General features: G+C 45.1%; 1 protein-coding gene across 3 annotated transcripts in view; it reads left to right on the plus strand.

Annotated features, from left to right (window-relative positions):
- ARHGEF9 (Cdc42 guanine nucleotide exchange factor 9) overlaps positions 1–11,299 on the plus strand; it is a 371,451-nt gene extending 360,152 nt beyond the window's left edge. For 2 of the 3 annotated variants that reach the window (XM_084814164.1, XM_084814165.1), the window contains exon 13: positions 1,640–11,299. In XM_084814164.1, the coding sequence (XP_084670290.1) occupies positions 1,640–1,821 (182 nt within the window). In that variant the 3' untranslated portion in view covers positions 1,822–11,299. The remainder of the gene's footprint in view (positions 1–1,639) is intronic. The other variant, XM_084814167.1, reaches the window with a different exon arrangement.
- The last annotated feature ends 4,129 nt before the right edge of the window (positions 11,300–15,428 follow it).

A 15,428-nucleotide genomic window follows, 5' to 3' on the forward strand; every position in this document is an offset into this window, starting at 1 on the left:
TCCTAATCGTTTAAGGCGGCTAACAACATGCTAAAAAGAAAAAGCCTCCTTCTGGAAGGTGCACAGACTCAGGCTTTGATGACTTTCCAAGAGAACAGTATTCCAGAGTCACATGGCAGCCACCAAGGGCACATCGCTGTGTGCACCTGTGGCCTTAATAGTGGCCTTACGAAAGCCCTTCTGGTTGATTTGAAAGGTGGCGGTGGAACGTAGGGGTGGTAACAGGTTCTTCAGTATGCTGACTTGCGGCTTTGTAGGTCATCACCAGTGCCTTAAACTGAGCTAGGACTCAGAGCAAACAGACCTTAGAACACTGGTGTAATGCATGGTTGAGGACCCACCAGCATCTTGTCAACTAATTGATAGAGGATTCTTCTTGAAAGGATACCCTCCTTCTTTGAACAGAATTACTTCAGAAAATGATGGTCCATTTTATGTGTCTCTTTTCCTTGCTGAATAACCTGGGTGTTTTCCTTCACATGTATTTTTTAATCAACTTACCTGTTTTTCCTCGTATCTTCCCTGCATTCCCACCTATCACTTAAGGTTCTTTGGTGGGGAGGAAGGGCGTAGCTCAGGGCTGGAGAACACGCCTTGCAAGCAAAGGTTTTTCTAGATCAGTCCCTGGCATCTCTGAGCATCTGCTGAAACCCTGGAGAGGCTCTACCAGCGAGTGTACATAATACTGAGTTGGATGGGCCTACAGTCTGACTCAGTATAAGGCAGCTTCCTATAGCCCTAACTCAACAGGAGCCTCTAAGAACTAAGCTGACCTTTCCCTGCATAGCCCTGCTCTGCTTCTGTTTCTTGGTCATGCTAGAGCTGGGGTGCAGGACCTCAGGTGCGGAGGCCAAATTCAGCCATCCTGGGGTCCCAATCTGACCCTCTGGGATTTCCCAGAGCACTATGCTCCTTTCCCCTTCCCCTGCCACCCCCCACCCCTCAGCGCCCACCTCTTCCCTCCAACCACCAATTGTTTGGTGGTTTCCTGGCTTTTGACAGTTTTTTACCATTTACCATTTTGACAGTTTTTTTACCATTGCGAAAGGTTGAAATGCCTCTCCCAAGGCTTCGTTACCCAGCAATAAGAGCTTTGAACTAAACTGAATTGGTATTTTGAGTGTTTTTGGCCTCACCCATTTTGCATTTGGCTCCACCCCTTTCACCTTTGGCCATCCACGTTTTTTAAATTGATTGATTGATTGATTATATTATTACATTCATAATATATAAATACATCCCACTTTATTTTCCTCCAAGGAACCCAGAGCGTCTTACATGATCCTCCTCCTCTCCATTTAATCCTCACAACAACCCTGTGATATAGGTTAGGCTGAGTGTCAGTGATTGGCCCAAAGTCACCCAGTCAGCTTCATGGCCAGGTGGGGACTAGAACTGGGATCTCTCAAGTCCCACTCCAATGCGCTAACCACAACACCACACTAGCCCACCGCTGGAATGCAGCTTCTCTGAAATGGAATCCAGCCCTTTGGCTGAAAGAGGTTTTGCACCCTTGCACTAGAATGTGATGGGATGTTGGGATAGATGTGTTGATTTAATCCAGTGCATTCTGATGGACATCTCTTTTTCCCTGCACCATCTCACCCCCTCTATCTCTTGTTCTCCACCATCCATACAGGTGTTGGATACTCTCGATCGGTTCCTCCAGCCTACCCACCACCCCAGGACCCACTAAATCAGGGACAATACTTGGTGACCGATGGCATAGCCCAAACGCAGGTCTACGAATTCACCGAACCCAAACGCAGCCAGTCACCATTCTGGCAAAACTTCAGCAGGTTAACGCCATTCAAAAAATAATATATAGAGTGAGATGGATAATTTTAAAATAAATTTTAAAAAATTATTAAAAAAATAAAAAAATTATATTTATAGATGGACCTTTTTTGGAGAAGCACTGTTGCAACTTAAAAATCATACACACGCGCACACACACACACACACACACACACACACATTTTGAAGGACCAAAAACATTTTTGTTGTTGTTTTCGGAAACAGTCTCTGCTACTATATTATAGGAAGCAACAAGTATTTCTGATCACATAATTTAGTTTATTTTGACACCACTGGAGTCATTGTTGTTACTGTTGAGAGAGAGAGAGAGAGAGAGAGAGATTTAGTTAGTCTCAAAATCATCTCCCAGGATAATTTCTTGTTTGTCGTGCATTCCGCCTTTGACATGTTCCATCCAGGGCCATCCAGGTGTATATTTTCTTTTGAATTTTATTTATAGAGTACCTTCTCTTATAAGGGGTTGGGCACAGGGAGAAAAAAAAGCTCCTTCCCTACATCTCATTCCCGCTGCCCACCATGAATGCAACCTGCCAGGAACCAGTTCCCATCCGAGCACCATTGAGAGGTGAATGGGAGGTCTCATTCACTTCAATGGAATGCGCTCAGATGGTGTGCTGGGGTGATTGAACCACACCCATTGAATGTTCAGAGTCTTTTTAGAAAAAGCAAACCATGGTGCATTTTGTTTCCCTACATTCTTCTGTTCTGAATCCATGCTTTGTTGTACACTGTGTAATTCATATGCTGCTTAATACTTCTGTTGCTTTTAATGGTTTGATAGAGGGACACCAAACCTGAGGCCCTTCTGCTCTGCTAACTCCACTCATGTCCCTGGGAAAATGGAGGAAGCAAAGCAGAAGCGCCTGGAGGCTGTGTCCCAGGTATGCACAGAGAGCGGGATGCACAGAGAGCGGGATGGTGAGAGGACATTCAATTCTTTATTATGCAAGGAATGACGTCTGTTTGGCTGATGCTGGTGAATTGTTTATAATCGCACTTTTCCCCTTCTTAGTGTGTGGCTTGAACATCTGTCTTTGATTGCCCCCTGGTAATATCATTAAGGCTGTTCCCATTTTGGTTGTGTCTTGTGCTCCATACAGGGGATTTCCTTCTGATTTTGTTGATTTCTGTTTTATTTTTAATTGAGAGATTTGCCACTTAAAATGCCCTATATTCTATTTACCCAACCTACACATCCAAAAGATTGGCAGGAAAGAGCTTTTCGGTCCACCCCACATATCCTAGCTTAGAGCCAAATGGGCTCTCAGATCCCCCACCCACCCCAAGAAATGGGCAGTTTTCCCATCAAGAAAACCTATTGATTTTGCCACATATATTCCACACATGGTGTGGCTTTTACACACCATTGATTACCATTTAGAGATGCATTGGCCGTAAGGATGGCAAACCATTTTATAGGCTTCATTGTCTGGTTTCTTTCTTTCATTTGTCCCTAGTTTTCACCCTAGGTCCTTAACTACAAAGCACAGCATTTGGCTGTAATAATGAGGTGTTAGATATAGGATCATTGCCTCAGTAATCAAAGGCACTTCCCCGATTGTTAAGGCATCAAGTCTGTGGAAGGAGCATAGTGCTGCACTGATTCTTTGGGCAGAGAAATGTGATGAGGCTAGTAGCTTATTGTCATCTAGGCTGCACCAGCTATCCAGCAAACAGGCGTCAACACCAATAGGCTCCCTCTCCAGTATCCAACTTCTCTCTGCCTTTCGATACCATCTCTCTGTGTCTCTCTCTTTCTTTTCTCCACTTTCTGTAAAAAGTGTTTTTCAAAGCCATCTTGAAGATTCCATCTTGAATTTCCTAGATAACGTGCTGGTCTAATCACACTATGGCTACAATCCCAAACACACTTACTAGGAAGTAATCCTCACTGAATACAGTGGGACTTACTTCTGAGTAATGATGTATGGGAATGCTCTGCACACCCCACATTTATGTTGCAAAGACGGGAAATGAGAACTCATGTGTCTGAGATTGACTAAGAAGTTACAGGGAGCTAGACACCTGCCATTAACAGAAGCTGCCCTTTGTTTATTAACCCCACCTAATAGACTAGACTCCCCCAACCTGGTGCCTTTCAGAGGTTTTGGACCAGCATGACCAATGGTTAGGAATGCTGGGAGTTGTAGTCTAAAACATCGGGAGGGCACCAGCTTGGAGAAGGCTGTAGTAGAGATATTGCCTAACTGTAGATTGTGGAATTTTCTTACAGACCAAGGCAGCTTCCTTTGCTTTTTGTGTGTCTCAATAAACTAAAATGTCTTTTGTGATGTTATCTATCTCATTGTGAGTTTCTCCACCACTGGCTGCCAATTGCAAGAAAGGGAAACCCACAATGTGATGACATCATATCACACATTTTGGCTTCCAAGAAATTACCAAGGGAGGAAGGAGGAGATGTTACGATGCTGTTGAATCGTAACAACATCCATATTATCTACATAATGTCAAGTTTCAGACTGAGTTAGAACAAAACTGAGTTTGAATAAAGGTGAGCTTAAATAAAAAGGTTGATTGGACTTTTGGGCAGGTGTGCTTAAAGAAAAAACTTCGAATGGTGAAATGATCCAACCTCCTTATTTTCTTGGCTGTTTGCTTTTGCTTTTGTAAGGTTTTGGTCAGACATTTCTCTTTGCCTTCTAGGGCAATCTGGATGGCCTTTAAAATAGGAGAGATTCATTGGCTTATGCTGATTTCATATTTCAGCCAACAACAAAATCTCAAAAGATTTCAGAGTAGAGCAAATAATAAAGGAACAAATCAGTGACAAAGTTTTGTATTGCAAAAGGTATCTCCTTTTGGTAAAACGCACACACACACACACATACACCTCTTTTCTATAACTGCATTTTTATGGATAACAGATTTTCATAGGAACTTTCCTTTGTTTATTAGTTTGTTTAGCCAGGCAGATGCTTAAGAATGGGTATAGTCACACTGCGAAGAAGAGAGAGAGAGAGAGAGAGAGGAGGGCAGGAAACTGGGGACAAGTTGTCAACAAGATGAAAGTTTTTCTTATTCCTTTGTCTTTTTAATTAATTAAGGGATGGGAACAGGGGGGAAGTCACAAGCACATTGGTTAAGCCTGTTCATTTGCTGTTTTGTGCCTCAGAGAGCGAAAGTGAAACATCCCTTATTTTTATGAGAAGATGCTTCCTAAATATTCAGCACTAGGAAAAAAAAAAGGAACCAACATCATCACCATTATTTGCATCATAAGCCAAGACTCACTTGGTCTGACAAGATCCACTTGTTGGACCGGCAGCTTCTTTCTTAAAGTGGAGAAACCCAAAGGGGAAGAGCATTGCCAACCAGAGCACAGCATTGGGCAGAGCAGCTCAGCTGCTGCCTTTTATTCCCAGGCATTTGCCCCTGCCGATGGCATCCAAGGACACTCTCTCCCTTTCCATACGTTGTCAAGGTGCTACAAGGCATGAAGCACTTCTGCAGAGAAGAACCAGCGAAGGGTTCCAGTTTTACTACCTACCGACCAGTGTTTGGGGGGGGGGGGGGCTGGTGTCAGGTTGAGCTGTTTTGTATATTTGAAAGCTTACATCTGATCAGATTTGGGGAGGGGTATGTTGGAAGGATAATGATGATTGAGCATGTTACATAGACTTACAATTTGTGGGCCAGAACAAGAGGAAGCTGCCACCATTTCATGTGGTGCCATGAGGTGTACAGCAAGGAAAGTTGTAAGACACTTACTGTACACAAGATTTCTCTGGCTGAAACAAAGAACATAGATATAGATATAATATTTACAGAGAGACGGGATTACCCTCGTTCCTTAGACCAATGATATGCATTACCCGCCCCCCACCCCTTTGACTTTACAGATACAAAGGATTTATCTTCAAGATTATTGTCTCCCTACCTTCTTTTAACATTTAAGGAAAAAGCAAAGCAAAGCAAGAATCAACCTAGGTGCATCTAACAGTTGTAAATAGACAATAAATAGAGAAAAAACATATATTTGAAATTTGTTTCAGTTTCTTGGATGGACCCAGCCATCCTTTGCAATGTTATTGATAGTACACTGTGGTGCTTTCGGTTTCTGGTTATGTTCTCTTTATGCTCAGTCATCTTTTCATTGCGGCTACATTTCAGGGAACATGTAAATTTAGTAGCTATTGTAAGTTCTGCATGGCATCACCAAGCTTATTTTTCCTTGAGAAGACAAGAAGGAGCCTGCCAAGCATATCGGCACTATGAATAGAGAGGGACATGTGCCAGAGAATGCAAGCAAGAGTGGGGGAAGGATGAAAATCCTAGTTTGGGGCCAAATGCTGAGGGGCTTTTTTTGTGGGGGGAGGCTGTAACGGTCTGAGCAAGCAGACAAACAAACAAAGGATTTGGGTAACCCAGCTAATTCTCACTTGCCAGTTCTATTATTTTGTTTCTCTTGGATTGTTTGACCCTGTCAAACAAATGTCAGAGTTGTGTGTATTAAAAACAAACAGTGTTTAAAAAAAAAAGTGTTGTAAAGACACTGAGCCTTATGAAAAATATTTATGGAGTTAAATAAAAAGAAATGAAAAGACATCTCCAGGCATTTCTTAAAAAAAACAAAAAACGCTAATGATTTCCCTACATAGATCAGATTTATATTTTGTTTCTAAAGCAGTGTGAGAAGTGCGGATGAAACATTGCATTGGAAAAAAGCAATGCTGTGTTATGTTATCTACACATCTGCTGTCAACACCTATTTCTTCACTCCTTGGTTGGACCTCCACGGACGTGATAACTTAAGGGCTGGAAGTTGAATCTTCAGGAATTACTGAGATTTGGATGAGGCATCCAATCAGGCCTGTGCCAAAGCTGTTGACCTAGTTTGGTGTTAGATTTCCTGAGTGTCAAAAATCACTTCCCATTTTTTGGCCATATGCAATTGCGTTGTTTCTGTCTCTTGGGCTCTTCTGTTGCCCTGGGCACAGTGTCTGTCTGCCTCCTCCTTCTTCACCTTCACTGCCTCGACGTAACTTGGCTTCATCACTATTTTGTTGGCCCATGAGATACTTCTGTCAACAGCATCACTATGACATACATGATAATGCCATGAGTGCATGTAAATAAAATTATGAGTGCTGTAGCAGCTAATTGTATTAAATAGATGTGGTAGACCTGGTGCACTGAGGGCAAAGAAGGAGAAGCAAAACGAGAAGAAGAAGCCAAGAAAACAGAAGGGTGCCATAAACCAATGCTTTATGGTAATTGTATATATATAATTGGTTTTGCTATGTCAAATATGCTACCTTTGAAGCAGATACCAAAATCAGAATATATTCAGCTCAGCTCTAGTATCAATCTATCTTGTTTAAAAAGGCATTTTATTCCCCACAGCATTTTCCAGTGGTGCATTTTGGCACTGGGAAGAGGGCAGGGAGTGGGCAAGTACACCAACCAAATAGACATTGGATGTTCAACCTGATTTGGCGCTCATGCAGTAGCTGCGGTTTATGCTGTGTGTGAACACATGTGAAACATTCTGTAACATGCAGGACAGGAAGGAGGCAGTGCCCACTGATGCAGAATTTCATGTGCATTTAAGAGCTCTGCAAAACTTTGGATCGTGGCCATTATGAGCAGGCTACTGCTGATGGTGATTTGTAACCATAGAGGACTGTTCCGGATCCTAAAGGAAGAAACTGGAGTGGTCCAAGGGATGTGGGGTCACCCCTCCCCATTCCTTCTTTTTTCCCCATTTGCAAGGGCTGCTTTCACAATAAGTAGTCTCTTTTCCCCATTCATAATAGTGGTAGCCCTGTTTCATTCACAGTAGTACATTAGCCTGTTCATATGTAGCGCAAAATAAAGACTACACAGAGCTGAAGGAGAAAGGGCAGCCAGTAGCGGGAACCTGGAGCCACGGTATTTTGCAGTTGCATTACTGCGATACACCTACAACTTTGCAGTGGCGCGATACCCCTACAACTAAGGAATACCCAGGAGGGAAGGAGAAAGGGCGGCCAGTACAGCAAGGGAGCATGGACAGGGCTGGGAACAAATCTCCCCAATCACGGGATCATGCCCTTTCAGAGTAACGCAACAGTTTGCTTTTTCCATTCACAGATAGCAGCCGCTGATTCATTCATGTCTCCCTTTCAGAATAGTCCCCTGTGCTCATGATTTTCCTGTGTGTTTATAGGGAGGAGGAGGTCCGCTTAGTTCAGGTCGGGGAAGCAGAGGCGGCAGCAGTAGTAGCCCCCGCTGCTGACTCCAGAGCGCTAGCAGAGGGAGGCAACTCCAGCCCCCTTCCCTTCATGCAGGACCTAGGCACCTCCCGTCTGCCTACCCGTTAGTCTGTCCCTGGGCTTCAATATTGCTGGTTCACAGTTTGCTGGATGCAAAGGGGAGAGGCGTAGGGTAAACTATCCCACATTACTCATCTCTTCCACTAAACTTCCCTGAGCAGCGGAGCATGGAGAGGGGCGGGAGCAAGGCTCTCCCGCTGGCCGAGCAGCATCTCTGGGGCTGATGGAGTTCACTTCTACCAGTGGGACTCTGCCCATCCAACCACAAAGTAAGGTGGACTGAAGTGCAGTTTGACCCGTGAAAAGCGGGTTTTACAGTAGTGGTTACCCCACAGTGTTTGCTTTGTGTGGCTAGGATGGACCGAAAGCAATTTCATGAAAATCCGGATAATACCGGAAGCGCTTCTCATTCTGTTTCCATGTAGACTGCCCCCTAGACAAAGGTTGATACGGTCGTCATGTCCGTAAAGTTCGAAATCGATACCATAAAATACACATTAGGCTCAGTGTTGTGTGCATGCGCATTGGTGCATGTGTGCTAATGAGGAGGCGAAATTCCCAGTTGTGGCACATTAGTACACTGTGGAAGAACTATGTGCAGTGAGAGATGTATTTATTTATTTACGATATTTATATACACCACCACCAAGATATATAGATGGCTCACAAACATAAAATATTAAAATGCGATAATGAAATGCAATAACCTAAACAGCATACAGCATCAGTAATGAAAGCAAAAAAGCAGGTCAAATAAAAACTCTGAATAAATCCACAGCCTTAACATTATGACTTAAAAGGCCTAGGAGAACAAAAAAGTCCTTCACCTGGCACTGGCACGCCCCCAAAGAAGGTGCCAGGTGAGTCTCCCATAGGAGGGCATTCCAAAGCCAGGGTGCCACCATTGAAAAGTCCTCTTTCTGGTAGCTGACTGGCTCACTTCACTTGGCAGGGGCATTCAGAGCAAGGCCTCTGAAGAGGATTTCAAGGCCCAGGTAGGTATATGTGGGAGGAGGTGATCAATCCGCTAACCTGGTCCCAAGACTGGTAGCCAGTGCAGTCTTTATTTCACATTACTCGGTTAACTTGGATAACTGCCTTCCAGCCCTATTTTGGGCTAGCTGAGGTTTCCAGGTCATTTCCATAGGCAGTTCCATATACAATGTTCTCCGCTCTTGCTGTTACCCACTCTTCCCCAACCTGATGCCCTCCTGATGTGTTGGACTACAACTCCCAGCATGGATGCTGGGAGATGTCCCAAACATCCGGAGGGCCCCAAGCTGGATAAGGCTGCTGTTGTCCAAATGGGAGGTTACCAGGGCATGAGTCACTGCAGCCCCTGCTATCTCCATCAAGGTAGGGTCACAGCGGGCATATCAGCTGAAGCCGATGAAAGGCACTTCGTGGCACAAAGGCCTCTAGTGACCATGCTGGATTGGTAAGCACCCCAAACTGCGGGCCTGACCCTTTAGAGTGGAGCACAACTCTTTCTAGGACCTATTGAGCATCACGCATTTGGGCAGATTAACCATCAGCAACAGTTTCCTCCATCTCGTCTGCACAGACTCTCTGTTTTTGCAGTATAAACTGCATTAATTTTTAACTATCAGTTAAATAATGAAAAGCCCCTGCAAAGTGCAAAGCATTCATCCACAGAGGAGTTTGCCTTCTGTGTCTCTGCATGTTGCTGCTCTGGCCTTCTCTCCTTCCAATTGGCCTCCACTGGAGGAGTAGAATAATTCTGCTAATTTTCTGCACTGGTGTAATTGGGTAAGTCAATCATGCCCTATCGAGAAAGGCCTTCCTGCAGAGGATCTGTGCCTAGAACAGCGAGGCAGTGCTCCTTTGGGGCTCCTTTTACAGACTCTAAGAGTATCTCTGTTCAGGGATAAGGCTGAAGTGTGCTTCCAGTTTTAATACAGGAGCGGGGAAAGGGTTGTCCTACCTATCAGAAGTTCGGAAGACACTGTGTTTAGAAGCTACTTCAGTAAAGAAACAGGCTTAGATTACGCCAAAAGGTGTCCAAGCCGCAGACACATACTCCGTGCTGGCCTCTCTACCCAAGCTGAACTCTGGGATACAAGTAGATGAAGCTGTGTATAAATTACATTACCTTTTGACCTTTGAAAACCAGTTTACACATTTTTCAACATGGGACACCCTTAGGCCTTTCTGAAGCATTAGTCTACAAAGTTAATGAAGGCTTCGTCTACAACAGGGATGCAAAAAGTATGGCATGCAGTCCACCAGACCACCTGCATCTGCCACCATGGCACCACAGCCACACTGTTTCCCGCACTAGCGCCAGCAAGAGAATCCCTTCCTTACCTCTGATTTATCATCGAGACAAGGAGGGGATTCCCTTGCTAGCTAGGAACTGGAACCAGTTCCTATCGCTAGCAAGGGAACCCCCAGGCTTGTGTGTGTATATGTATGCCTCTCTCTCGCTGTGTGTGTGTGTTTGCAGCCCCTGGCACTGCCTGATGGTTCCCTTCAAAGCCAAAAAGGCTGTGCCCCCCTGGCCTACAAGGTGTTGGCTGAATCCTAGGTTATGTGTTTGCTAGACTAAGAATTGCCTTTCTGGACCAGGACAAGGTCTATCAGTCCGGCATTTGCCTTCACACAACAGCTAGTGAGGGGCCTCAAGAATTTCCCTAGATGAGCATTATTGCTTCCCCCCATTCCCAATATCTGGCAATCAGAGGTAAATGGCTCCTGAACACGGAGCTTCCGCAGCGTCTTTACAGCTCATGTGTTGTTATTTGGTACGTTTGTGGTTTATTATAATGTACTATGAGTGTGCTAAATGCACAGCAGGCATGATCTCTCTTGTCCTCACAAGAGCCTTGTCGGGCAGGAGGACTCTCTCCCCCCACTCCAGGAATGGAGCTCATGATTGAGATGGGTGGCCAGTTACACATTACCAAAACAGAGGCATGCATTGCCAAGAAAGAGGACAAACGATTCCACATTCTTAGACAGACAGACAGACAAACAGACAAGTGCACATTTAGAAATAATTACTATCATTTAAATAGAAATACAATACAGCTCTCCACTGCAGGGAAGACACAGAGGGGAAGGCCAGGTGACCTGTGTGTCTGCTCCTTCTGCAGGCCAGGTGCTAACTGGGGATGAGCAGTTCCAAGGCCCCTCCCAGCTTTCCCTTCCTAAGGTTCTTTGTCTTTAAACTGGAAATGGACTGGACAGCCCTTCTGCTCTCTGGCAGACCCTCAAACAGAGGACAGTCCTCTGTGAAGCAAGACGCCCGGCCACCCCAGATTGAGGTGGGATCGGAACGAAGCTGCATCACAAGCAGCTGCCATGAGATGGCAAGTCACATAGCACAATCCCCCCTCCCCCAATCCCACCCAGAACAAGGCCAATCTTGCCTGCGTTCCCCTGCCCCGGTCTGTAAAGCAGGAGAGGGCAACAGTTTTCTTTCCGTCAGAGGCCGCATTCCCTTGTGGGAATCTGGGGGGCTGCATGTTGGAGGGAAGCAGAGCTGAAGCCAGCAGTGGGGGGGGGGAGCCAAAGCAGTTGGGTCGCCCTACTTCTCTTTCTGCCACCCCCTTTCTCTCTTCCGCTTCCTTCTGCCAGGGGAGGGCCAGGGTGATCTTGCCAGAGGTCTGAAGTAATTGCATTCAAGCTGCTGTAATGTACGTGAAGCAAGGTCCTTCCCTACAAAGGATTTAGGACATTCCTTTGTCCACCTGATCCCATGTGAAGGGGATCAGAAAAGCTGAATATGAGAGAGAGAGATTGAGAGAGAGAGAGAGAGAGAGAGAGAGAGAGCATAAGAACAGCCCTGCTGGATCAGACCAAGGGTCCATCTCATCCAGCATTCTGTTCACACAGTGGCCAACCAGCTGTTGACCAGGAACCCACAAGCAGGGCTAGAGCGCAACAGCACCCTCCCAGCCATGTTCCCCAGCAACTGGTGCCCATAGACTCACTGCCTCTGGTACTGGAGGTAGCACATAGCCATCAGGACTAGTAGCCATTGATAGCCTTTTTCTCCAGGAATTTGTCCAACCCCTTTTAAAGCCATCCAAATTGGTGGCCATTACTGCATCCTGTGGGAGTGAATTCCATAGTTCAACTCTGCGCTGTGTGAAGAGGTCCTTCCTTTTATCTGTCCTGAATCTCCCACCATCACCTTCATGAGATGACCACCTTGGGTTCTCGTATTTTGAGAGAGGGAGAAAAACATCTCCCTATCCACATTCTCCACACCACACATCATTTTGTCCACCTCCACCATGTCTCCCCTTGCCCTCCTTTTTTCCAAGCTACCCAGACTCTGCTTGCCCAATTACAGAGAGTTCTTTCAATTCCTTATTACTAGAGAAGGTAAATTAATTAGGCATGAGGGTATTTCTCTTGTTCCATCCCTTTATTGTTCCTCTGGTTTACTCCTCCCTGCATGCCCCTTCTCCTGACTTCTAGCTGAACTTGAATAATTTCTAAAGTTCTTTCCAAAAAGGAGAAAGTGCCCCTTGCTTGCAGCCTTCAAGTCCCTCACTTTGTTTTACACCTTCTCCCTACCCTGTCTGTTACTAAGGTGTCCATTTACATTGATAACACATTGCAAAAAACAAGCGATCTTGATGCAACCCTAACTCTGAAGATCATGAGCATCACGACTCCTTTTATTTAGTGTTTTATTGAGGTGCACAAGTGAACGTGACATAAAAATCATCTTAATGCAATCATACATATGACTGAATCACAATTGCTCTCCCTCCCCCGCCCCCCTCTGCATTCTTTTATCAATGTGCAGACGTGGAAAGGTAAAGAAGAGAAAAACCTGAAGGACCTGAAACAATATCTGGATTTTTAAAACAAACAAACAAACACACAAATAGAATAATGGAGAATTCTGAATGCATCAGTTCCACGCTGGAAGGGAAAGAACAGATAATTTAGAACTTGAAACTAGGGTGAGAAATTCAGGTGAGACTTTTGGAAGCATTCCTTAAAATAAACACCACTTTCTGCTGCTATTCTGAGGGCATCACGACACTACAAGCCCATAATGGAAAAGACCCTGATGCTGGGAAAGACTGAAGGCAAAAGGAGAAGGGGACAGCGGAGGATGAGATGGCTAGATAGCATCACCGATGCAATGAACATGAACTTGAGCATGCTCCGGGAGAGAGCGGAGGACAGGAAGGCCTGGCATGCTATGGTCCACGGGGTCACGAAGAGTCAGACACAACTGAACAACAACAACTGCAAAGGCTTTCTCCCAAAGAAACCTGGGAAATGTAGTTCATGATTGCTGGGATGTATACATTAGACCTCTAGGCCTCCTCATCAAACTACTGTACTCAGAGTGTAAGTTGGTATACAGACATGCCTGTTGTGAGTTGCAAGCATCTATCTCATCTGATATTTCAAAGAACAGAAATCAAATTCTACTTTACTTCCTGGCCTATTGAGAAAGGGTGAATTGTGTTTTCTACCGGTGCGCAACCATGGTGTGACTGTTGTACAGAAAACAGCTATTCCCTCATAGGTGCAGCAAAGCAACTAGTTTTTTCTAATTTGGACAGCTGCAGAGCAAGCACCTCCTAACGCCACTGAATCAAAACACTGAAACTCATCTTTCATCACTCTCTAGCAAAGTCCCTAAGATCTGGACAGTGATGGGCAATGGCTTTGACAAGGGTGCCACAAATTAAGACCACAGTAAAAGATGACCCCGCTCAAGGGACAGGGAGAAATTCATTCTGTTTGCATTTTAATGTGAAATTATCTAATTTCACACTTTTGTACCACTATGTGAACCAAACCTTCAAAATTTGCACATCATTTGCAGTGGAGTTCTCCAGTCAAAACATGCATATACAAAAATGGTTAGATTTGGGGAAATAACATTAAAATGCATTATGTTAGGAAAATTGCTTGCAAGAAATGTCCATATTAGGCAAAACTGCATACAAAAAATGCATGTATTAGGAGTAATGTGTACAAAAATGCTTGCGAATTTTCATGCAGACTTCAAAAAAAAAAAAAAAAGCCAAAGCTCAGGATGAACACTGAATGTTCATTCATTTGAACACTGAATGTTCAAAGCTCAGGATGAACTTAACACTGGAGAAAGTCTCAAAGTTCAAGATGAGCCAAATTTAAGATTGGAAAAAGGAGAAACTGAAAGTGATAGAGTTATCATCCCTACCCCGCTGGAGTGTGAATTAGTCTGCTGGCCACCTCCGGCGCCACTGTGTGGAAATGCAGGGTATTGTCAGGAGCGCCCTAGCTGCCTCTTGCAGTCCCCACCAATAGCCAACTCAGGACACAGATGACGAGGAATTCTTTCCAAGACTTTATTCCTTTATTCCTTTATGACTCTTTGAGAATACTAGTAGCTAGCGCCAAGGCAAGGAACAGCACTGGGGAAAGATAGCTGAGTAGCCTAAGCTCCAGGTAAGGCCGTTGGTCCCCGTTTGAAGGAGAGTCATGAGAAGACCCTGAACTTATGGGCTTGGGTCCTCGGGATGCAACCGTTGTTTGCGCGCCAAACGAGCACTACGCCTCTTTTCGGCGCCCTCCATCTGTCGTCGCTCCCTGCGTCTGCGCCGAGCATCCAGCAAGCCCCCCTCCAGCGCTCTCTCGCTGCTAGGGTCACTATCTATCCCAGGAATGCTGGCAGGAGGAATCTCTGCCAGCTGCTGTGCTTGTGAGAGATGAGTGAGCTCCTCTCCCACGGATTGCTGTTCCTCCTCAGAATCAGAACTGCCCTGGGGCTCTATTGGCTTAGTTTCCACCCTGAACTGCATCTTAGGGTGCATGCACATGGTTTTGCCTCTCCAGTACTGAGCTGTGGAGTAGGCAGCAGTGACGGGCCTTGAAGAACAGCGCTGCCACTGTCTGTGCCATCAGTGAATTCCCAGACTTTGCAGTTCCCTGATTCAGAATATGAATTTGTCTTAACATGCCACACTATATGTAGATTAGATGTTTTGCACTTACCACAGATGTGTGGGAAGAAAACCTTTGGCCTCACCATAAGCAGAAAAGGTCATGAAAATGGTGGGAGAGAGCAAGCAGCAAATGCATGAAAAGCCCATCAGCTATTAGGTGTTCAGGTTGGGGAATTCCCCAGTTTGCTCAGATAGCTCCTTTCTGCCGAAGGCTCCAGATTTTTGCTGCGCGTGCTTACAATTCCCTGGAACTGTAACATCCTCACCTGCTGCTGTTTGATTAGATCTGTTGGAATTGTGGTTAGCAGCCAGCACTTGGACAAAAACCAGACAAAACGTTAAGGCCATAGGATATGGCACAGCTGATATTACAAGTCACTTTAGAACGCTGATCCTTCGAAATATT

The sequence above is a fragment of the Heloderma suspectum genome, chromosome 9, assembly GCF_057233095.1.
Source record: "Heloderma suspectum isolate Gila_16-S chromosome 9, 16-S_ref, whole genome shotgun sequence".
NCBI classification, from domain to species: Eukaryota; Metazoa; Chordata; class Lepidosauria; order Squamata; family Helodermatidae; genus Heloderma; species Heloderma suspectum.